This window comes from Rhinatrema bivittatum, chromosome 1 (genome assembly GCF_901001135.1).
Source record: "Rhinatrema bivittatum chromosome 1, aRhiBiv1.1, whole genome shotgun sequence".
Lineage (NCBI taxonomy): Eukaryota > Metazoa > Chordata > Amphibia > Gymnophiona > Rhinatrematidae > Rhinatrema > Rhinatrema bivittatum.
In genome coordinates, this window is record NC_042615.1 from 3,844,673 (window position 1) to 3,869,651 (window position 24,979).

The 24,979-nt window shown below is 45.9% G+C and overlaps 1 protein-coding gene across 1 annotated transcript in view; it reads left to right on the forward strand.

Annotated features, from left to right (window-relative positions):
* SEC24D (SEC24 homolog D, COPII coat complex component) overlaps positions 1–24,979 on the forward strand; it is a 337,918-nt gene that overhangs the window by 121,614 nt on the left and 191,325 nt on the right. Inside the window, exons 5-6 of the mRNA XM_029613783.1 lie at positions 4,387–4,647; positions 10,859–10,965. Coding sequence (XP_029469643.1) covers positions 4,387–4,647; positions 10,859–10,965 — 368 coding nt within the window. The remainder of the gene's footprint in view (positions 1–4,386; positions 4,648–10,858; positions 10,966–24,979) is intronic.

Sequence of the window (24,979 nt, forward strand, 5' to 3'; positions counted from 1 at the left end):
TCGGCCTGGTCGAAAAATACAGGCCCCTGCCGAAGCAGGCGAGGGAGATGACCGAGTCGGAGAGGTCCGTCCGTCGCCAGGTTGATGAGATCTGCAAACCACAGCCTCCGCGGCCACTCGGGTGCTACCAGAACCATGGGTCCCTAGTGTAGTTCGATACTTCTGAGGACTTTTCCCACCAGGGGCCACGGGGGGAACATGTACAGGAGGACGTCCGCTGGCCAAGGAAGAGCCAGAGCGTCCACACCCTCTGAGCCGTGCTCCCTCCAGCGGCTGAAGAACCGATTGGCCTTGGAGTTGCGCAGGGTCGCCATGAGGTCTAGGTGGGGAGGACCCCACCTGTCCACTATCAGAGCCATGGCCGCCTCCGAGAGCTCCCACTCCCCCGGATCGAGCGCTTGACGGCTGAGGAAGTCGGCTTGAATATTTTCCTTGCTCGCGATGTGGGAAGTCACTAGGCACTGTAGATGCCATTCCGCCCAAGAGAAGAGACGGCTGGCTTCCAGGGCCACCAGGGGACTGTGGGCGCCCCCCTGGCGATTGATGTAAGCCACTATTGTAGAGTTGTTGGACAGGACTCTTACCGCTTTGCCTTGGAGTAGGGGGAGAAACTCCTGGAGGGCCAGGCGCATCGCCAGGGTCTCCAACCGATTGATGTGCCAACGAGATTGACTCGGAGACCAGGTTCCCTGGGTGGATTGGGAGAGACAAACTGCACCCCAGCCCGACAGATTGGCGTCCATGGTTACTATCGTCCACGGTGGCACTTGGAGAGGCATCCCTGGAGGAGATGAGGAAGCGATAGCCACCACTGCAAGTTGTCGACTGTAGAGGCCAAAAACGGGAGGACCATGTGAAACTGTTCCGTCACCGGCTGCCAACGGGACAGCAAAGCTTTCTATAATGGACGCATATGAGCAAAGGCCCAGGGCACAAGGTCGATGGTGGAAGCCATGGATCCCAGAACCTGCAGGTAGCCCCAAGCCGTCGGGGAGGGTAGCGCAATCAGATTCTGGATTTGCTCGATCAGCTTGAGGGCGAGTGCACGTAGTAAGAAGACCTTGCCTACTCGGGTGTCGAAGTGGGCTCCCAGGAACTCTAACTCCTGGGAGGGCTGAAGATTGCTCTTGGAGAAGTTCACTATCCACCCGAGAGAAGCAAGGAGAGACAACACGCGATCCACCACCAGTTGACACGAGGCCACCGACTTGGCCCGGATGAGCCAGTCGTCCAGGTAGGGATGAACCAGGATTCCCTCCCGGCGAAGAGCTGCCGCAACCACCACCATGACCTTGGTGAAGGTGCGAGGCGCGGTTGCAAGACCGAAAGGAAGCGCCCGGAACTGGAAGTCTGGTTGAGAACATGGAAGCGTAGGTATTTCTGGTAGTCGCGGGGGAATCGGAATATGGAAGTATGCCTCTGCAAGGTCGAGGGAAGCGAGAAACTCTCCAGGGCGGACCGCCGCAATGACCGCTCGCAGGGTTTCCATTCGGAAATTAGGAATTTTGAGGGCCCGATTGACCCTTTTGAGGTCCAGGATCGGACGATAGGACCCGTCCTTCTTGGGAACGACGAAGTAGATAGAATACTGGCTGGCACCATGTTCCCTCTCCGGGACCGGGACCACCGCACCCAGTGCCAGAAGTCTGGTGAGGGTTTGTTCCACCGCGTCCCTCTTGGACCGCCCGCATGGGGAAAAGAGAAAGAGGTCCGGCAGATCGCGGACAATTTCGAAGGCATACCCGTCTCTGATAATGTCGAGGACCCACTTATCCGACGTGATTTTGACCCATTCCTCGAAAAACAAGGAGAGGCGGCCGCCTAGGGAAGGGACTGAGGAACAAGTCAGCTGAACTTCATTGTGTGGCAGGTTTGGGGGTGGAGCGTGTGGTCTGGCCCTCGCGAAAGGGCCGCCGACCACGAGAGGGCTGCGACCACGACTGAGACCGGGATGAATAACCCCTCGAGGAACCACCTCGCCTGCGCGGACTAAAACGACGCTGGCCCTGGAAGCGAGGATGAGAGGGCGGGTAGGAATGGGTGGATTTAGGACCGTCCTCCGGGAGCTTATGGACCTTGTTGTCCCCCAAGTAGTCCATACGTTTCTCAAGGTGCTCACCAAAAAGCAACTTACCTTTGAAAGGTAACGTGCCTAGCCGGGCTTTGGAGGACTGATCAGCCGACCAATTGCGTAGCCAGAGGAGTCTCCGGGCGGACACCGCCGAATCCATCGCCTTCACCTGAACCCGAACAAGGTCGTAGAACGCGTCTGCACTGTAAGCGATGACAGCTTCCAAACGCTCAGCCTGCTCTGCTTCTGAAGGCGGGAGGTCCTGGGAGGAGAGTAATTGCTGAACCCAACTGAGGCCTGCCCGCAGCATGAGGCTGCTGCAGCAAGATGCCCGGACTCCGAGAGCCAAGACCTCGAAGATGCGTTTCATGTGCGCCTCCAGCTTACGATCCTGTCCGTCCTTAAGTGCCATCGATCCCTCTACCGGGATCGTGGTATGCTTGGTGACTGCCGAGACGGAGGAGTCCACTGAGGGATTTTTTAACAATTCCAAACACTCCTCCGGGAGGGGATAGAGCTTGTCCATGGCCCGTCCCACCTGGAGTGCCGTCTCAGGGAGCTTCCCACTCCCTTAAAAGTAACAGCTTGAGCATGGGATGGAAGGGAAAGGCAGAAGCAGGAGCCCTCAGACCCGCGAGGACCGGGTTCATATCTTTGGGCAAGGAGGCCATCAGGTTGTCCACAGGGGGCCCCTCCAACCCCAGTTCCTGGAGGACAAAGGGGATGAGGGGCTCCAACTCCTCCTTGCAGAACAAATGAAGGACTCTGGGGTCGTCCCCCTCCAGGGGAAGGCTACCCTCTGGCTCCGGGATAGCGTTGGGGCCCAGAAGCACTGGATCCACCGGGGGGTCGGGGAGGGGGGGCACCCCTGGAACCACCCACACCCGAACCGGCCCCTGGGGCTCCGCAGCCAGGCCAGCAGGCAACGGCGCGGCGCAAGGGATTTTTGGAGGGGGGATCAAGAGGGGGGGTTCTTCCTTCTCCTGCAGGCTTGCTAAATAAGATTTATGCAGGAGGAGGATGAACTCCGGAGAAAAACGGATCGTGGACTTCCCGGGAGGGGGGGGGCGAGGGGGGGGTCAGGGAATCCCTCCTGGGGACCCGTGGGGCTCAAATCGGGGGGTATTTCCAAAAAATTCGGCCCCCCAGCCCCAGGCAGCTCCGAAAACGGAGCCGCTGAAAAATCCAAGATGGCCGCCTTTCCCGGGCTTTGCCGACCCGGAAATGGCCTGGCCATGTTGAGGGGACCCGATCCCCGGGCTAAATTTGCTTGCCCTGCCGAGGAGGGACCTTCCCTACCCGGCAGGCAAGCAGAGCAGTGGCCCTCTTGCGAAAATCGCGAAGAGGGTTGCCCACAAGAGAGGCAGGCTGCCTGCCGCGGCATAGAAGAGCCGCTCTGAGAAAAAAAACCTGGAAAAAAAAAGGTTTGATTGACAGCCTGCAGGCCTGGAGTGAAGCGGGGGGAAACCTGCTGACTCCTGCCTGACTGGCTGCCAGTTCAAGGCCTCCTTAGACGGGAAAAATTAAAAAAATATTGATCTACTGCTGCAAGTAAGTTAAAAGTAGGGGAATACTTTTAACTTAATCCAAATTTAAAAAAATGGAAATTATCTTTTTTTTTTTTTTCTTAAACTGAGTGCAGCATTCGGGTTCTAAAAACCCTCTCGGCAGCCAGGGGGGAGACGAGACCTGGACTACCAGACTCGCTCCCCACACCTGGAAGTGGACACGGACTCAGGCTATGCAGCGCACAAGGGGCAAAGCCCCCCTGAGCCAGGCAAGAGCCAGGAAACGGAGCCGTCTCCTGAAGAAAAATCAAAAGGACAAAAAATCCTGACTAACTTTATTAGAGAGGGACAATATCCCCAAAGAAGTACTTGCTTGATCCCGAGAAATGAAGAAAGAAGGCTGACTAGCCTAGATCAGGAGACCGAAGGGAGACCGTGCTACACCTGCTGGAGACAGACAAATACTGAAGGGTCCTCATATAGGATATCCTTTCAGTTTTGCTCTGTCTCCACCTGCTGGAAAGGAGGCTCAACCCACAGTCTGGACTGATCCGGGTACGTTCAGGGAACTCTAGCTGCTGCTGCTGCACTAGTTAAATGCTGTGTGTCAGTTTAAAGAGACTGGTCACAGAGACATCCTAAAGGGATTAGAACAGCTATTAAATACAAGGAAGGAGCAGCGTAGGAAACCCAGTCTTCAGAGTCAGAGGTAATGCAGGAGTTCTGCAGCTTCCCCTAGGAGCGGAAGGAGGGCTGTTCACTCTTGCTGGCTCTTTAATGCCTGACCTTAACCTTTTTTTTGCATAGGCTCCGGGGCCACACAAGGTTCTCAGATCCCGCCTGGACCACCGCTCTCGACGTCTCTGCAGGGCCCTCCAGCTCAGCCCATGCTGCCTCCTCCTCCTTTAACGGCTGCACCTCAGCTGCCTGCACCCACAGCAGGCGCTGCACCTTTGTTTCCAGCAGGGACCTTACAAGACGGAAACCCTACACCTAATTCTCCAAATATCAACTTCCATCAGCAGCTTCCAGGACAGCCTCCAGGCCCCGGTTACCCTCCTCAGCATGGTAGGCAAGCGTCGTGTGGCTTCTTAGAGGGGCCAAAGTGTCAGAAATTCATCTGAAGGCTGGTGGCCACAGCGGTCCCTTTTGGTTACTGCCGGATTTCTGCCTCGCTGCCACTTTTCAGCTTAATTCAGGGCCTGTTCTAAAGTGCACGCCCACTGACGTCACCACTCCGCAGTGGGCGTGTTGTCCAGCCCCTTTAAAAGATGGAGGCCCCGGGATGTTGAACCACTGTAGCATTTTCCCACTGGGAAAAGTACCTGAGGATTCAGAAACCAGCGGCACTCGGTAAACTAGCGCGCATCCCAGTGCTCCCAGGCTCGGGCACTGGGGTCTCCTCTGCTGGATCCTGCCTCCCATTGTTTGTAGTTTGGTCATTGCTGAGGCCAGGAGCCGTGCACCAGATCCCCTTCCAGAGCCCTGGGCCATGGGCTTTAAATCCATGTCACCCTCCTTGATGACCACAATTCACTCCCTCCATAAGGGCTGTCAACACGGCCTCGGCAACTTCCCCAGCCAACCTGGGGCGTGGAGGAAGAGCTGGAAATCACACCCTCCTCTTAGCAGCAGATTGGTAAAAGATTGGCTTTCCTATAAAATAGTTGGTCCTTTTTCTGCATCCTTTCTCTGTGTACTTTATGCTGTGTGTATGTGTGTCCTTTGTTTGTGTACTTTATGCTGTATGGTCGTGTGTCTTTTGTTTATGTTATGTGTACATGCGTCCTTCCTGTGTGTCTGTACTTTATGTCGAGTATACGTGCGTTGTTTCTGTGTGTGTGTGTGTACTTTATACTGGCTGTACGTGCGTTCTTTGTAAATTTTATGCTGTGTATACATGCATCCTTTCTGTGTGTGTGTACTATATGCTCTGTGTGTGTGTCCTGTGTTTGTGTACTTTATGCTGTGTGTAGGTGCATCCTTTGGGTACTTTATACTGTATATGTGTGTCCTTTTTTGTGTACTTTATGCTATGTGTATGTGCATTCTTTGTTTGTGTACTTTATGCTGTGTTTGTGTGTCCTTTCTGTGTGTGTTTACTTTATGCTATGTGTACATGCATCCTTTGTTTATATATTTTATGCTGTCTGCAGGCGCATCCTTTGTGTACTTTATACTGTGTGTATATACGTCCTTTGTGTGTGTATACTTTATGTTATGTGTACATGTGTCCTTTATGTGCATGTATGTACTTTGTTTTGTGTAGGTGCATCCTTTGTGTACTTTATGCTGTGTGTATATACATCCTTCGTGTTTGTGTACTTTATGCTATCTGTACATGTGGCCTTTGTGTGTGTGTGTGTGTGTGTGTGTATGTTCATCCTTTGTGTGTGGTGTTTGTACTTTCTGCTGTGTGTACATGCGTCTTTGTTTATGTGTGTGTGTACTTTATGTTGTATTCACATGCATCCTGTGTGTGTGTGTACTTTATGCTGTATGTACATGCGTCCTTTATGTGCATGTTTGTACTTTATGTTTTGTGTAGGTGCATCCTTTGTGTACTTTATGCTGTATGTATATGCATCCTTTGTGTGTGTGTACTTTATGCTGTCTGAACATGTTTCATTTGTATGCGTGTGTGTGTATGTGCGTCCTTTGTGTGTGGTGTTTGTATTTTCTGCTGTGTGTACATGCCTCTTTGTGTATGTGTGTGTGTACTTTATGTTGTATTCACATGCATCCTGTGTGTACTTTATGCTGTATGTACATGCGTCCTTTATGTGCATGTTTGTACTTTATGTTTTGTGTAGGTGCATCCTTTGTGTACTTTATGCTGTATGTATATGCATCCTTTGTGTGTGTGTACTTTATGCTGTCTGAACATGTTTCATTTGTGTGTGTGTGTGTATATGTGCGTCCTTTGTGTATGGTGTTTGTACTTTATACTGTGTGTACATGCCTCTTTGTGTATGTGTGTGTGTACTTTATGTTGTATTCACATGCATCCTGTGTGTGTGTGTACTTTATGCTGTATGTACATGCGTCCTTTATGTGCATGTTTGTACTTTATGTTTTGTGTAGGTGCATCCTTTGTGTACTTTATGCTGTATGTATATGCATCCTTTGTGTGTGTGTACTTTATGCTGTCTGAACATGTTTCATTTGTGTGTGTGTGTGTATATGTGCGTCCTTTGTGTATGGTGTTTGTACTTTATACTGTGTGTACATGCCTCTTTGTCTATGTGTGTGTGTACTTTATGTTGTATTTACATGCATCCTGTCTGTATATGTGTACTTTATGCTGTGTGTATGTGCGTCCTTTGTGTGTGTATGTGTGTAATTTATGCTGTGTGTAAGTGCATGCTTTGTGAGTGGTGTTTGTACTTTATGCTGTATGTACATGCATACTTTGTGTGTATGTGTACTTTATGATGTGTTTGTGTGTCCTTTCTGTGTGTGTTTACTTTATGCTATGTGTACATGCGTCCTTTGTTTATGTATTTTATGCTGTGTGTCTGTGCATCCTTTGTTTATATATTTTATGCTGTCTGCAGGCGCATCCTTTGTGTACTTTATACTGTGTGTATATACGTCCTTTGTGTGTGTATACTTTATGTTATGTGTACATGTGTCCTTTATGTGCATGTATGTACTTTGTTTTGTGTAGGTGTATCCTTTGTGTACTTTATGCTGTGTGTATATACATCCTTCGTGTTTATGTACTTTATGCTATCTGTACATGTGGCCTTTGTGTGTGTGTGTGTGTGTGTGTGTGTATGTTCATCCTTTGTGTGTGGTGTTTGTACTTTCTGCTGTGTGTACATGCGTCTTTGTTTATGTGTGTGTGTACTTTATGTTGTATTCACATGCATCCTGTGTGTGTGTGTACTTTATGCTGTATGTACATGCGTCCTTTATGTGCATGTTTGTACTTTATGTTTTGTGTAGGTGCATCCTTTGTGTACTTTATGCTGTATGTATGTGCATCCTTTGTGTGTGTGTACTTTATGCTGTCTGAACATGTTTCATTTGTGTGCGTGTGTGTGTATGTGCGTCCTTTGTGTATGGTGTTTGTACTTTATACTGTGTGTACATACCTCTTTGTGTATGTGTGTGTGTACTTTATGTTGTATTCACATGCATCCTGTGTGTGTGTGTACTTTATGCTGTATGTACATGCGTCCTTTATGTGCATGTTTGTACTTTATGTTTTGTGTAGGTGCATCCTTTGTGTACTTTATGCTGTATGTATATGCATCCTTTGTGTGTGTGTACTTTATGCTGTCTGAACATGTTTCATTTGTGTGTGTGTGTGTATATGTGCGTCCTTTGTGTATGGTGTTTGTACTTTATACTGTGTGTACATGCCTCTTTGTGTATGTGTGTGTGTACTTTATGTTGTATTTACATGCATCCTGTCTGTATATGTGTACTTTATGCTGTGTGTATGTGCGTCCTTTGTGTGTGTATGTGTGTAATTTATGCTGTGTGTAAGTGCATGCTTTGTGAGTGGTGTTTGTACTTTATGCTGTATGTACATGCATACTTTGTGTGTATGTGTACTTTATGCTGTGTGTACATGTGTCCTTTGTGTGTGGTGTTTTTACTTGTGTGTGTGTATGTGTGTGTACTTTATGTTGTATGTACATGCATCCTATCTGTGTGTGTGTACTTTATGCTGTGTGTATGTTCGTCCTTTGTGTGTGGTGTTTGTACTTTCTGCTGTGTGCACATGTGTCTTTGTGTATGTGTGTGTGTACTTTATGCTGTGTGTACATGCGTCCTTTATGTGCATGTTTGTACTTTATGTTTTGTGTAGATGCATCCTTTGTGTACTTTATGCTGTATGTATATGCATCCTTTGTGTGTGTGTACGTTATGCTGTCTGAACATGTTTCATTTGTGTGTGTGTGTGTATATGTGCGTCCTTTGTGTATGGTGTTTGTACTTTATACTGTGTGTACATGCCTCTTTGTGTATGTGTGTGTGTACTTTATGTTGTATTTACATGCATCCTGTCTGTATATGTGTACTTTATTCTGTGTGTATGTGCGTCCTTTGTGTGTGTATGTGTGTAATTTATGCTGTGTGTAAGTGCATGCTTTGTGAGTGGTGTTTGTACTTTATGCTGTATGTACATGCATACTTTGTGTGTATGTGTACTTTATGCTGTGTGTACATGTGTCCTTTGTGTGTGGTGTTTTTACTTGTGTGTGTGTATGTGTGTGTACTTTATGTTGTATGTACATGCATCCTATCTGTGTGTGTGTACTTTATGCTGTGTGTATGTTCGTCCTTTGTGTGTGGTGTTTGTACTTTCTGCTGTGTGCACATGTGTCTTTGTGTATGTGTGTGTGTACTTTATGCTGTGTGTACATGCGTCCTTTATGTGCATGTTTGTACTTTATGTTTTGTGTAGATGCATCCTTTGTGTACTTTATGCTGTATGTATATGCATCCTTTGTGTGTGTGTACTTTATGCTGTCTGAACATGTTTCATTTGTGTGTGTGTGTGTATATGTGCGTCCTTTGTGTATGGTGTTTGTACTTTATACTGTGTGTACATGCCTCTTTGTGTATGTGTGTGTGTACTTTATGTTGTGTTCACATGCATCCTGTCTGTATATGTATGCTGTGTGTTTGTGCGTCCTTTGTGTGTATATGTGTGTAATTTATGCTGTGTGTAAGTGCCTGCTTTGTGAGTGGTGTTTGTACTTTATTCTGTATGTACATGCATCCTTTGTGTGTATGTGTACTTTATGCTGTGTGTACATGCTGTGTGTAATTTATGCTGTGTGGTGTTTGTACTTGTGTGTGTGTATGTGCCTGTACTTTATGTTGTATGTAAATGCATTCTGTGTGTGTGTACTTTATGCTGTGTGTATGTTCATCCTTTGTGTGTGGTGTTTGTACTTTATACTGTGTATACATGCGTCTTTGTGTATGTGTGTGTGTACTTTATGTTGTGTGTACATGCATCCTGTCTGTGTGTGTGTACTTTATGCTGTGTGTATGTGCGTACTTTGTGCGTGTGTGTAATTTATACTGTGTGTACATGCATCTTGTCTGAGGAGGTGTACTTTATGCTGTGTGTACATGTGTCCTTTGTGTGTGTGTATGTGCATCCTTTGTGTGTGGTGTTTGTACTTGTGTGTGTGTGTGTGTACTTTATGTTGTATGTACATGCATCCTGTCTGTGTGTGTGTACTTTATGCTGTGTGTATGTGCGTACTTTGTATGTGTACGTGTGTGTATAATTTATGCTGTGTGTAAGTGCACGCTTTGTGAGTGGTGTTTGTACTTTATGTTGTATGTACATGCATCCTGTCTGTGCGTGTGTGTACTTTATGCTGTGGGTACATGCGTTTTTGTGTATGTGAGTGGGTTTGTACTTTATGCTGTGTGTACATGCATCCTGTCTCTGTGTGTGTACTTTACGCTGTGTGTATGTGCGTACTTTGTGTGTGTGTGTGTAATTTATGTTGTGTGTATGTACGTACTTTGTGTGTGTGTGTGTTTGTACTTTATGCTGTGTGTACGCGCATCCTTTGTGATAGTATACTTTATGCTATATGTGTGTATGTGCATCTTTTATGATTGTGTTGGGATTAGTGAGATGTGCGTCCTTTGTATAGTTATATTTTATGCTAGTTAATTTTCCAAAAGAAACTGCCTGGATAGTTTCTATTTAAAAAACATCCTCAAAGTATGTTAAATGTACGTCCACACTGCAGTCAGGCAGTCAATTGACAATTGCTCCTTTTTCTTAACTATGCTTAAAAGGTGAGAGATATCAGCTGATTGACAATAAACTGTTTATTACTTCTTAGTATTTCACATGCCTGCTGGATTGCATTTAGTGAACGGACTGGGACAGCTGAGCAGAGCGCCCATGGCCTTTTCTTGTGTGCAAGCAGGATGATACAGTATTTATAGCAAAGCAGTGGTCGTCCTCTCTTCTCACTGCGCTGTTAGTGCTATTTTATGTGTAGTTAGCACTGGCAGTGTACTCACCCCTGCACAAAATAAATATCCTCAGTGCAGGAATGCCATGCATGACTAGGACAGGGAGAAACAGTGGTAGATTATTTGCTTAACCACATAATAATAATAAATCAAAGCGGCGGACATGAATCACCGGGCCTAATTAATGACAAGACCCAGAAACACAGAGTGCCAGGGCCCACCGAGTCTGCCCTATTTAATTGGTTTTGCATTGCCTTAGGCTTCCCCTTCACTCCTTGGTCTTTTATCCGTCTCCCGTGTGCTATTGCAGCAGGCGGCTACGGTCCCCAGCTGTCCTACCCTGGGGTGCCTCCTGGGAGTGCTCATCTGGCTGCGCCACCTCAGAAGAAGCTGGACCCCGACTCCATTCCCAGTCCTGTAAGTGACGGCTCTCGCCACCTTCTTAATTCTTTTTTCCCGACATTGCAAACACTTTGAAGAAGGGAAATTAATATCCTGGGGGGGGGGGGGGGGTGTTTGCCAGGGTTTTTCTTTATTAATAACATTAACAGTTCTTCTCTTTAACCAGGACAGTATTTAGCCATGTAAGGAGTAGCTTTTCAAGGCACTAACCTGCAGAAGACCCAGGTTTATGCCTGCAAGCGGCACTTCAGAAGTAGCCCCAGGGAGCATGTTCAGAGCTTGATTTTGGGCTTACTCTTATGTGCATACTAAATAGGCATTTTGCAGGGAAGGAGCTGCGGCAGGGCTGGGATTTGCTTTGCCATTTTTTGTTTTCGTATCATATAAAGACAGACTCGCTTCCCTGCACATTCACAGCACGACCCATGAATTTTCAAAGCCGACTTGTGAGCCACGGACTGATTTGAAAATCTGAGATAAAGTCTGCAGGAACCTTTTACCGCAGGCTAGAGAAAATGTCCCTCCCCAGGTAAAATTTACTAAGCTGTTTCCCCGGGAAGGAAGCCTTCATCAATAATTTCCTGGAAGAAAACTCTTTGAAACGGACATGTTTTCATGGAGCAGATATTATCATTTTTATTCTCTGCCAGTCTTTAAACACATGCAGAGTGCTGGAAGTATAACAAACAAACGAAAAAGGAGAACTAAAGCAACAAATATAGAATCAAAGCTGGCATTAACCAAAAAGTTTTTTTAGTATATACACAAGGTGTCAGCAAGCCAGTCAAGTGTGTCTGATCACTCAACACAGAACACAGGGACATAGCAATCACGCACCTTGTTTATGAATTCTTTTCAGTGCAAATAAAAAACGTCCAAAGTGGACAACAGTCACTGTGTATTTAGAGAGCCCAACACAGCCAATGTTTCACAAACATTGCTTCCACAGGGGCGAAACTAACGGTTACCTAACCAGAAAGTTTAAAGGTGCCCAGTCAGCTTGAGCCATCAGAGCTAGAATCAGCCGGGTAAAATGGAGAACATATACAACCACTGAAATGGCACCCGAAATTGTTTGATGGAAAAATTCACAGCTTTACCGCTTTTCACAGCGGTTATCTAGCAGTGGTTGCGCATCAACCTTGCTGCTCAAAGACCTGAGTCAAAAGCTGCTTCTGGAAAGTTTTTAAGGTGTCCTTCAGCTCTTTAATTACTCGGGTAAAGAGTTCCAGAGAAGTAGGCTAGCCATGGCAAGGGTGCACCAAATTGAAGGAGGGAACATCAATTAAGTTCCTGCCTGAGGATCTTAGTTTTAAATTACACATTTGAGAATCCATTAAGCCATGCTAGTTAGGAAAGCCCTGGAATCGGGATAAGATTCAAGATTATTTATTTATTCGTTTTTATATACCGAAGTTTAGCTAGAGGCCTTCACTCCGGTTTACATTTGTAACAACAAAATACATGTGTAGAAACCATATTACAACATGACGGTAAACTGGCAGAATTAGGCATTATGTAAGACGAGATAATATTTAACCCAACAGGTAGGGTATAAAGGGAATTAACAGGTATAATAGTATAACGGAATATAATAATATAGCAAGGTAACTGGTGGATTATCGATTAGGGTACTTAACATAAGGGATGGGATATGGTATTGTTCGGGACAGTGGATGTGCATGATTTCGGATTAGCAGATTTTGAGGGATAGATTGGATTTATCTCTGTATGGTTTAGATGATCGAAAAGGTATGTTTTGGAGATATGTGTGATATGTTTGGAGATATGTTTTGGAGATATGTGTGAAAGGTTTAATATCCGTACGGTTATGGGGTGTTGATTATGGTGTTTTGGAGATATGTGTTTTGGAGATATGTGTGATATGTTTGGAGATATATGTTGGAGATATGTGTGAAAGGTTTAATATCCGTACGGTTATGGGGTGTTGATTATGGTGTTTTGGAGATATGTGTGATATGTTTGGAGATATATATTGGAGATATGTGTGATATGTTTGGAGATATATGTTGGAGATATGTGTGAAAGGTTTAATATCCGTACGGTTATGGGGTGTTGATTATGGTGCCCTTAGGCAGAGGACTAGGGCCAGGAAATCAGAGTAGCAGGGGGAGTCTCACAATTTGGAAGCTTTCATAATTTAGCACCCTGGGTAGCCGTCTATGTTGCCTGTGCTTAAATCTGGCCCTGACTGGAATATATTAATTCCTGAACATACCGGGATCAATCCAGATAAGTGGGTTTATGCATTCCTACCAGCAGATGGAGGCAGAGAACAAAAACTTTGAGGCACTGCTACATAACCGAGAGCGCCACCTGCAGTCCCTCAGTATTTCTCTATCTCCAGCAAATGGTAGAGGTGCAAACCTGCAGTCCTGACTGATTTTGGAGTTTGGAGATTCGGATCTGCTCCCCAAGGTGCCAGGTTCCTTGGTGGGCCATCCCTCGGGTTGAGCCGGACAAACAAGGGGTTGGATACCCCTGGCTGTTGTAGCCCGCTAGTTCCAGGGCCTCTGATAGCCAGGGGACTGGCTCCCTCTTCATGCCCCGAAGTCCCCTCCTGTCCACTCCTGGCTCTCTCAGGGAAGTATTTCTTGTGGCTTTCTTGTTGTTTGTTTGTTATTTAAGTAAAAAAAAAAGAAAAGAAAGAAAGGTACATAGAGAGCTCTGAGAGATTTACAGCCAGCAGAATAGGCCTGCGATGTAGTGCCAGGGCAGTCAACCTTTGGGGCTGCTGGGGTCAGTAAGGGAGGGGGAGCGACGTGTGCCGGCAGGGGCTCTCTATATTTTCCCCGGCAGGGAAAGGTTTCCTGTGTGCTGCGGTCTTATTCTGTCAGCCGCTTTTGGTGCGTGCTGTGCTCGTGTCACTGCTGATGTTCCCACGTGGTTTCTCGGTGGGGAGGCCACGTGGTGCAGCTACCTCGCGGCGGTGCGCATGAGCAACGCTGCTCGTGAGAGTGGGCCGCATGGCAGAGAAGCCGCGCAGGGAGGCTTATAAGGTCTGCAGGCTCTGGTCAGCCAGATTGAATTTGCTCTCTCTCTATGCACAGGTTGTGCTTCAGTGGGGGAGGGATCCTCAGCTGGGCCTCTCACTCTGGGGCCTGTGGCAGGGGCCAAGGTGGGGGTCTCCACCTTTGCTGCTCTCGAGGGGGATCGCATCCAGGGGACTCCAACCAGCCGGGAATCCGGTGAGTCCCCTCCACCTCTTTCTCCTGCGGGGCGTGAGCTCGAGGATGGGCATGAGGAGGGAGTGGATTCAGTGTCCAGTAGTCCTGAGTGGATGTTTGTTGGCCTGCATGGGTTTCCCCCAGATTTGTTCTGCTCATGCCCGAGACTTTCCTGGCTAGGAAGCAGGAGAGAAAAGACCCAAGGAGAGACCTTCAGCGCCATCCAAGAGACCTCGGCTGGCATCAGAGGGTGGCTCTGGGAGGGCTGGCAAGCATCTGCATGGTGCTGGTGCGGAGCTTGACCCCAGGGATCTGGATGACTCAGATGGGCTGCAGGAGGATGCGGCATCCCCTCCAGTAGCGGATTCAGAAGTGGACCCAGATGGAGATCAGAACCTGGATCCGGATGTGAGCAAGGATGATCCGGAACTCGTTGAGGGGACAAGGGCTGAGGGAGATGTTTAAGAAGGAGGAGCTTTGGCTTCTCATGCCCCAGGTGTTGGAGGAATTGGGGGTGAAGCTAGCTCAGGAGGAGTCGGATAACGAGGGCGTCAATCTGGTCCTGGATAGTCTGCGGGGTCCGCCTAGTGCTTTCCCCATCCCTAAGAAGATTCAGAAGCTCATTAGCCGGGAGTGGGATTTCCCAGAGTCAGGCTTGAAGGTCGCTAGGGCCATGGCGAAGCTTTATCATTTGTTGGAAGAGCATTTGGACCACCTTAAAATACCTAAGGTAGATGGACCCTTGACCCGAGGTGGGGTTGGCGCTACCTGCGAGGTTGAGCCCCGCAGGTCCCCACTGTCAGGAGGTGAGGCTGGCTGGGAACAGAGGCTAACAGGAACTTCGCCAGTACCAGCCTACATTCCTCGCAGGTTGAGCCCTTGGGTGTCGAAGCCGGCTGGTCTTAGGTGGGCCTCTGTGTGGCAGGTCCTGGAGAGACAGATGGAAGAAAGCAGGGAGAGTCAGAGAGGTGAGGTCCATTCCGAGGTCAAGGTGCCCTCAAGGAGGGAGAGAGCGTGCACAGCAGTTCCTGAGGCACTAGAGCTGGATCATGTGGGGCGGATCCCATGGAGATAGAGTGCTGAAGCAGGCCCTGAGGAGCAGAGCCGCTGTAGCAGGATCTTCTGGAGCAGAAGCGCTGAGAGAGACCCTGAGGAGCGGGAGCGCAGAGACAGGGTCCCGTGAAGTAGAAGTGCTGAGCCAGGCCCCAAGGAGCGGATGTGCTGTGACAGGGTCCCATGATGTAAAAGCGCTGAGACAGACCCCGAGGAGCGGGAGCGCAGAGGCCGAGTCCCATGAAGTAGAAGTGCTGAGCCAGGATCCGAGGAGCGGAAGCGCAATGACAGGGTCCCATGATATAGAAGCGCTGAGCCCGGCCCTGAGGAGTGGAAACGCAGTGACAGGGACCCTTGATGTAGAAGCACTGAGCCCGACCCCGAGGAGTGGAAGTGCAGTGACAGGGTCCCTTGATGTAGAGCAGAAGCGCAGTGACCATCAGAAGTTTCTGCGGTTCAAAGTGCTGGGTCAGCATTTCCAGTTTTGGGCCCTTCCCTTTGGGCTAGCCACGGCTCCTCGAACCTTCATAAAGGTGATGGTGGTGGTAGCAGCAGCCTTGAGGAGGGAAGCGATTTCGGTCCACCCACACCTGGATTATTGGCTAATCCAGGTGAAATCGGAAGCGGATTGTGCTTGTTCGGTGCAGCGAGTGATGGATCTCCTAAGCTCTTTGGGTTGGGTGATCAATGTGTCAAGAGCCATGTGGTTCCATCTCAATCTCTGGAGTACTTAGGAGCCCACTTTGATACCCTGAGGGGCAGGGTGTATCTGACAGCTGACAGGTTGTCAAAGTTGCAGGAGCAATTCATTCGGCTTCTACGCCTTCCTGTTCCAAGGGTCTATGATTACAGGTCCTGAGTTCTTTGGCCTTGACGTTGTATATTGGTTCCATGGTCCTTTGCTCACATGCAACTGCTGCAGAAGGTGTTGTTGTCCCTGTGGGATCCGATGTCGGAACAGTTTTATATCCCGTTGTCTCTTCTGAAGGAGTCCATGTCCAGTCTTGCATGGTGGCTGTCAAGGAGCAACTTTATTTATTTTATTTAATTATTAGACTTTTATATACCGTTGTTTGAACTAGCCGTCACAACGGTTTACAACGTTTCAAAAATAAATAACATCCAATAAAATATATCTAAACATAAAATGAAATGTAATCATAAAACAAGATAAAGAAACATAAATTAGAATAATACAAAATTCATAGTCATAAATACAGTTAATAAATCAAAATATAAAATATAAAAGTAATCTGTAAAAAACTGAGGTAAGATAAAATATAATTGGAAACTAAAAATTAACCAGTGCCTTTGTTGTAAGCCTGCTCAAATAGCCAAGTTTTGAGTACTTTTTTAAACGACTTGAATTCTGCTTGTAGTCTTAAATCCACTGGTAAAGCATTCCATAATTTAGGTCCTGCAAGTGAAATTGCTCTCTCTCTAACCTGGGTGAGTCATGCTGTGGTAACAGAAGGAACTGAAAGTAAACTTTGGAAAGAGGAGTGGACCTCAAAGCTCCGGACTGGGTGATGGTGACTACGGACACCAATATCAAGGGCTGGGGAGCAGTGTCTCTGGGTCGTTCGGCCCAGGGTCTCTGGTCTGTGGCGGAGAAGGTCTGGTCCATCCTAGTTGGAGATGAGGGCAGTGCGCAAGGTCTTGGAAGAGTTTCTGCCAAGGTTGCATGGTTCGGGTGTTTTCGGACAATGCGACAACGTTGGTATACATCGACCTTCAAGGAAGAACGAGGAGTCCCGCTATGGCTTGGGAAACTCAGCTATTGTTTGCGTGGGCAGAACGCCACCTCGAGGGAATTGCGGCTTCCCCATAACAGGAGTAGACAATGTGCAGGTGGATTTTCTAAGCAGGTAGCAGTTGGATCCCGGGAGTGAGAGCTGTCTCTGGAAGCCTGGAATCACATTTGTGCTAGATGGAGTATTCTGCAGCTGGATCTCATGGCCACACGAGCCAATGCAAAGACAGCAAGATTTTTCAGTCGAAGAAGGGAGGTCGGTTTGGTAGGACTAGATGCTATAGCAGAGCTTTCCAAATTTTTCATGTTGGTGACACACTTTTTAGACAAACATAATTTTATGGCACAGTAATTCAGTCTACTAGCAAACAAGAGGTTAAAGGTTAAATGAACGAAATGTATTTCGACAATGCATGTATGTTTCCTTAAATATATACATAATAAAATGTTTCACGACACAACCTATCTTGTGAAAACCTTTCATTTATATTAAAAATATATAATATTCCAAGATTAATGTTATTGTTATTATTTATGAGTAACAATAATAAAACAAAGTTATTGTGTTATTCAATTTACCTCTTTAATGAGATATATGAGCTTGATGGGATGAACACAGCGTTTGAATATTTGGTGTTAATAAAAAAAGTCCAAAGGGTCTTCTGCATAATTTTAAAAAGCTGGCCAGTTTCACACTATATAATGATTTGATAGCCTCATTCAACTAATTCTATATGGCTGTGAGAGTGAAATCTGGAATTTATAGGAAGGGACAGAATGTCAATATAAATCCTGCACCTCCAGTTCTGTAACTCTGTGCATCCACCGAAATCCCCCCAACAATGGAGCTTGGATGTTTCCCTTAATATAAACCCTGCACCTCCAGTTCTGTAACTCACTGTGCATCCACAGAAATTCCCCCAACAATGGAGCTTGGATGTTTCTCTTAATATAAACCCTGCACCTCCAGTTCTGTAACTCACTGCGCATCCCCAGAAATTCCCCAACAATGGAGCTTGGATGTTTCTCTTAATATAAACCCTGTACCTCCAGTTCTGTAACTCTGTGCATCCATTGAAATCCCCCCAACAATGGAGCTTGGATGTTTCCCTTAATATAAACCCTGCACCTCCAGTTCTGTAACTCACTGTGCATCCACAGAAATTCCCCCAACAATGGAGCTTGGATGTTTCTCTTAATATAAACCCTGTACCTCCAGTTCTGTAACTCTGTGCATCCACTGAAATCCCCCCAACAATGGAGCTTGGATGTTTCCCTTAATATAAACCCTGCTCACGGTGCATCCACAGAAATTCCCCCAACAATGGAGCTTGGATGTTTCTCTTAATATAAACCCTGCACCTCCAGTTCTTTAACTCACTGTGCATCCACAGAAATTCCCCCAACAATGGAGCTTGGATGTTCTCTTAATATAAACCCTGCACCTCCAGTTCTTTAACTCACTGTGCATCCACGGAAATTCCCCCAACAATGGAGCTTGGATGTTTCTTGTATAACTCATCATACTAAAAGATATTTTCAAATTCTGGTGTCACCTCACAGTAACAGCAGCACAAACACCTTCCAATGCCAGGCACATTGTGAACTTAACACCAAACCTCGCAAAAAAGACACTCAAAATCTATACTGCAATCCCATCGTAACACAACAGTAATAACACCAAGGACTCAAACAATAATAACCCTACCTGTGAATAAGCAAAGGTAAATATTACACTGGGTCCTAGAATACCAATACACCACCTATTGAGGAAACAAAACAAACCAGATTGCTTTAGATCCCTATGCTAGCAGAATCTCTCATCATGGTCACACACACAGAGCAGAGACAGACCCTCACCAAATACAGAATACAAAATAAAGGAGCACAAATTAGACAAAAACTGAAATGGAAACCCCAAGAAGCCAGACTCTGTGTATTAACAATGGAAAAACAGAACCACCATTCCTCATAAAACATAAAATCAAGAAACATAAAGCATCAGTTATAATAGTAAAACCATACTAATAAAAGAATATTTTAAAACTACTGATAAATAGAATTTCTATTAATTAAAATCATATACATTTTTTACAATTTCTACAATTTCCCAAACACCAATAAAATATTTCAAAACAGCACATATATTAAATAACACCCAATAATTAAAACTAATGAGGATTTTAAAAAGCCCCTGCTGTCCATACGTGGGAGCTCTTGATTTCCAGTCATCCTAATATTGTCAAGGATTAGGAGGTTATCCTCTCTCTCTCACACATACTCACATGTCCATTCTCTCTTACACATACACTGTCACATACATACACATTCATGCTCTTATACCCACCATAACCTCTCGCTCTCACAGGCACTGACACACTCTCAGGCTCTAAGACACTCTCTCCCCCTCCACACGCACACCCCCCACACACACTCTTACTCCCCTGGATTTTCTCATACACACTCATGCTCTCACTCTCTCTGGCTCCCTCACATACACACAAACACACACACCCAGGCAAGCTCCCAGTCATTCTCACACACTGAAACTGACCCCCAGACAGGCTCCCATTCATTATCACACCACTCCCTCACCATCCCCCAGGCATGCACACATTCATTCTCACACAAACAGACCCCTCCCCCCAGGAAGACACCCATACATTCTCATACACAGACACACCCTCAGGAAGGCACCCATGCATTCACACACATACACCCCCAGGCAGAGTCCCATTCATACACATGCACACACTAAAGGCAGAGACCACCTCTCTTTCTTTTGCCAGCAACCTCAGAGCCTCTCTCATTCCTCTGCTGCCTCTGTCACTGCTGCCACATGGCTATTGGGGAGGTGCTGATTGCTGCTACTGGCACTGAAGCCCATTCTGCTGCCTCCTCTGTGCAGGCCCCGTGGGTTTCCACTTCCTCCATGTTGATCTCGTACATTGTGAGATCCGCATAGAGAAAGTGCTATTCTTGCACATTCCCAAAGATTACATGTGCCAATCAGTAAAAAGTAATTTTTTTTTTTTTTACCTTTGCTGTCTGATCTTAGTTTTCTAATCGGTTGGTCACAGGCTTTTTTGTTCCACCTCCCCTTTCTTATTTTTTTGCCAAATCCTTTCATATTGTCTTTTTTTTCTATTTCTTTTCTCTCCATCTATCTTCTTCCCTCAAACATACAGTCAGGTTCTCATTCTCACATGCTTTCTCTCTCTCACACACACACACAGGCTCTCACTCTCACATGCTGTCTCTCATACAATCATTCATACACAGTCTCTCTCTTGCACATGCTGTCTCACTCTCACACACCCAGGCTCTCTCTCACGCCCACATGCTGTCTTGCTCAAGCACAGGCTTTCACTGTCACATGCTCTCTCTCATACAATCATTCATACACACAGTCTCTCACTGGCACATGCTGTCTCTCTCACACACACACAGGCTCTCACATGCTGTCTCTGCAAACATTCAGGTCCTCACTCCCACACACAATCTCTCAACTCATCTCATACACGCACTCTACGGGCCCTCAGCCTCTCTCTTACCTCTGGGCCTCCTCTTCACGGGTCGCTGCAGGATGGGCTCTGCAGCGGCCCTGATCTTCTCGGGCCGATTCGCGGTGGGGACCCTGCTACCGGGCCTCCTCCTCTTCTCAGCCTGCTGCAACAATGCTGCTCCTCTTCTGCATGTGGCAGATGCTCTTCCTCCTTCCTGCCCTTGCGGCTCCAGCAACATTTTTCTTCCGGGGCCGCGTGGGCAGGAAGGAGGCGGAGCACCTGCACGTTTAGACATGACCTTTTTCTTCGGGCCGTGGTGACGTGAGCTCCACCACGGCCCTGCCGATCTTCCTGCTGTGTGTCTCCGGCACAGAGGTGAATCGCAAGTCTTCCTCATTTTGCAAGTTGGAACATATAATGACGAAAAACAGCCCTTTGGTGTTCAAGCTATTTTATTTATTTATTTATTTATTACATTTTTTTTTTATTTGGGCGTTTTATATATCATCATTCTGAAAGAAGATCACAAAGGTTTACAGAATTGGCATTCATATTCATGGTCAACAATTATGTGCTTTGTGTTAATTATTACCTTTCTAATTCAACATCACAGCGTATACACATTTTAGTTCATAGTTAAACATGTTCAAGGATACTATAGAGGTTCCTGTCTAATTTAGTTCCTGTTAATTCATTCTAGGTCTGCATGACAGTGACAACAGATTCTAATCCCGCTAGTAACACTTTTCTGTCATTCATTATATAATGTATGTTCGACCAGCACTATCTGGGGAAGAGTCAGTGCAGTTATGGAGTTTATAGCAGCTTATGTTCCTTTATTTCGGATGCCTTTCTAAAGAGCCGTGTTTCAGTTCACGCTTGAAGGCCTGTCTTTCAGTTATCTGCCGCAATAGTTCTGGAAGAGAGTTCCAAGCTTGGGGCCTGCTACTGCAGACATTCGGTCTCGTATTTGTGTTGGGAGAGTGTTCCGAGTGGAGGGCACTATTAGGAGACCTTTGTTTTACCGCAGGTCCTAGAGATCGGAGGGACAATTGACGCCAAACCCTGTGCATCTCCTGGGCCTTGATAGTCAAAGTAATGTAATCAGGGGTGGCATTTGTCTGTAATTATTCCCACCAGTGGCTACAGTCAATCAATCAGCTCATTTGCCGCAGGAGAGCTGGCGCTCCGAGGCGAGTGCCTGCTCTCCCGAAGTGCGCCCAGGCCATTCTCCTGGGCGCGTGATCAAGTATTTAAATGAAGGCCCGTGCTAATAAGGAGGCGCTAGGGACACTAGCGCATCCCTAGCGCCTCCTTTTTGACAGAAGCGGCGGCTGTCAGCGGGTTTGACAGCCGATGCTCAATTTTAACGGCGTCAGTTCTCGAATCCGCTGACAGCCACGGGTTTGGAAAACAGATGCTGGCCAAAATTGAGCGTCCGTCTTCCAACCTGCAGGCCGCCGGGCAGATTAAACAATTTTTTTTAAATGTTTAATTTTTTTTAAATTTTGGAACCTCCGACTTAATATCGCCATGAACCAGGGGAAGCATCGGTATAGTTAATACTGGGCATGTTATAAGACTGGTATATGGAACCAGTGGAAGTATCAGTATATTTAGATACTGGGCATGTTAAAGACTGGTATATGGAACACTGGAAGCACCAGTGCAGTTAGATACTTGGTATGTTGTAAGACTGGTATATGGAACCAGTGGAAGCATAGGTATAGTTAGATACTGGGCATGTGATAAGACTGGTATATGGAACAAGTGGAAGCATCGGTATAGTTAGATACTGGGCATGTGATAAGACTGGTTTATGGAACCAGTGGAAGTATCGGTATAGTTAGATACTGGTCATGTTATAAGACTGGTATATGGACCCAGTGGAAGTATCAGTATAGTTAGATACTGGGCATGTGATAAGACTGGTATATGGAACAAGTGGAAGCATCGGTATAGTTAGATACTGGGCATGAGATAAGACTGGTTTATGGAACCAGTGGAAGTATCGGTATAGTTAGATACTGGTCATGTTATAAGACTGGTATATGGACCCAGTGGAAGTATCGGTATAGTTAGATACTGTGCATGTTATAAGACTGGTATATGGAACCAGTGGAAGTATCGGTATAGTTAGATACTGGGCATGTTATAAGACTGGTATATGGAACCAGTGGAAGTATCGGTATAGTTAGATACTGGGTATGCTATAAGACTGGTATAAGGAATCAGTGGAAGCACTGGTGCAGTTAGATACCGGGCATGTTATAAGACTGGTGGTATATGGAACCAGTGGAAGCATCAATATAGTTAGATACTGGGTATGTTATAAGACTGGTATATGGAACCAGTGGAAGCATTGGTATAGATTGATACTGGGTGATGTTATAAGACTGGTATTTGGAACCAGTAGAAGCATTGGTATAGTTAGATACTGGGTATGTTTTAAGACTGGTATATGGAACCAGTGGAAGCACTGGTGCAGCTAGATACTGGGCATGTTATAAGACTGGTATATTAACCAGTGGTAGCACCAGTGCAGTTAGATACTGAGCATGTTATAAGACTGGTATATGGAACCAGTGGAAGCATTGGTATAGTTAGATACTGGGCATGTTATAAGACTGGTATATTAACTAGTGAAGCACCGGTATAGTTAGATACTGGGCATGTTATAAGACTGGTATATGGAACCAGTGGAAGCATTGGCATAGTTAGATACTGGGCATGTTATAAGACTGGTATATTAACTAGTGAAGCATTGGCATAGTTAGATACTGGGCATGTTATAAGACTGGTATATTAACTAGTGAAGCACTGGTATAGTTAGATACTGGGTATGTTATAAGACTGGTATATGGAACCAATGGAAGCACCGGGGCAGTTAGATACTGGGAATGTTATAAGACTAGTATATTAACTAGTGAAGCACCAGTATAGTTAGATACTGGGTATGTTATAAGACTGGTATATGGAACCAATGGAAGCACCGGGGCAGTTAGATACTGGGCATGTTATAAGACTGGAATATGGAACCAGTGGAAGCATTGGTATAGTTAGATACTGGGCATGTTATAAGACTGGTATATTAACTAGTGAAGCACCGGTATAGTTAGATACTGGGTATGTTATAAGACTGGTATATGGAACCAATGGAAGCACCGGGGCAGTTAGATACTGGGCATGTTATAAGACTGGTATATTAACTAGTGAAGCACCGGTATAGTTAGATACTGGGCATGTTATAAGACTGGTATATTAACTAGTGAAGCACCGGTATAGTTAGATACTGGGCATGTTATAAGACTGGTATATTAACTAGTGAAGCACCGGTATAGTTAGATACTGGGCATGTTATAAGACTGGTATATGGAACCAGTGGAAGCATTGGTATAGTTAGATACTGGGCATGTTATAAGACTGGTATATTAACTAGTGAAGCATTGGTGTAGTTAGATACTGGGCATGTTATAAGATTGGTATATGGAACCAGTGGAAGCACCGGGGCAGTTAGTTACTGGACATGTTATAAGACTGGTATATGGAACCAGTGGAAGCACCGGTATAGTTAGATACTGGGCATGTTATAAGACTGGTATATTAACTAGTGAAGCACCGGTATAGTTAGATACTGAGCATGTTATAAGACTGGTATATGGAACCAGTGGAAGCATTGGTATAGTTAGATACTGGGCATGTTATAAGACTGGTATATTAACTAGTGAAGCACCGGTATAGTTAGATACTGGGCATGTTATAAGACTGGTATATTAACTAGTGAAGCACCGGTATAGTTAGATACTGGGTATGTTATAAGACTGGTGTATGGAACCAGTGGAAGCATTGGTATAGTTAGATACTGGGCATGTTATAAGACTGGTATATTAACTAGTGAAGCACCGGTATAGTTAGATACTGGGTATGTTATAAGATTGGTATATGGAACCAGTGGAAGCACCGGGGCAGTTAGTTACTGGACATGTTATAAGACTGGTATATGGAACCAGTGGAAGCACCGGTATAGTTAGATACTGGGCATGTTATAAGACTGGTATATTAACTAGTGAAGCATTGGTGTAGTTAGATACTGGGCATGTTATAAGATTGGTATATGGAACCAGTGGAAGCACCGGGGCAGTTAGTTACTGGACATGTTATAAGACTGGTATATGGAACCAGTGGAAGCACCGGTATAGTTAGATACTGGGCATGTTATAAGACTGGTATATTAACTAGTGAAGCACCGGTATAGTTAGATACTGAGCATGTTATAAGACTGGTATATGGAACCAGTGGAAGCATTGGTATAGTTAGATACTGGGCATGTTATAAGACTGGTATATTAACTAGTGAAGCACCGGTATAGTTAGATACTGGGCATGTTATAAGACTGGTATATTAACTAGTGAAGCACCGGTATAGTTAGATACTGGGTATGTTATAAGACTGGTGTATGGAACCAGTGGAAGCATTGGTATAGTTAGATACTGGGCATGTTATAAGACTGGTATATTAACTAGTGAAGC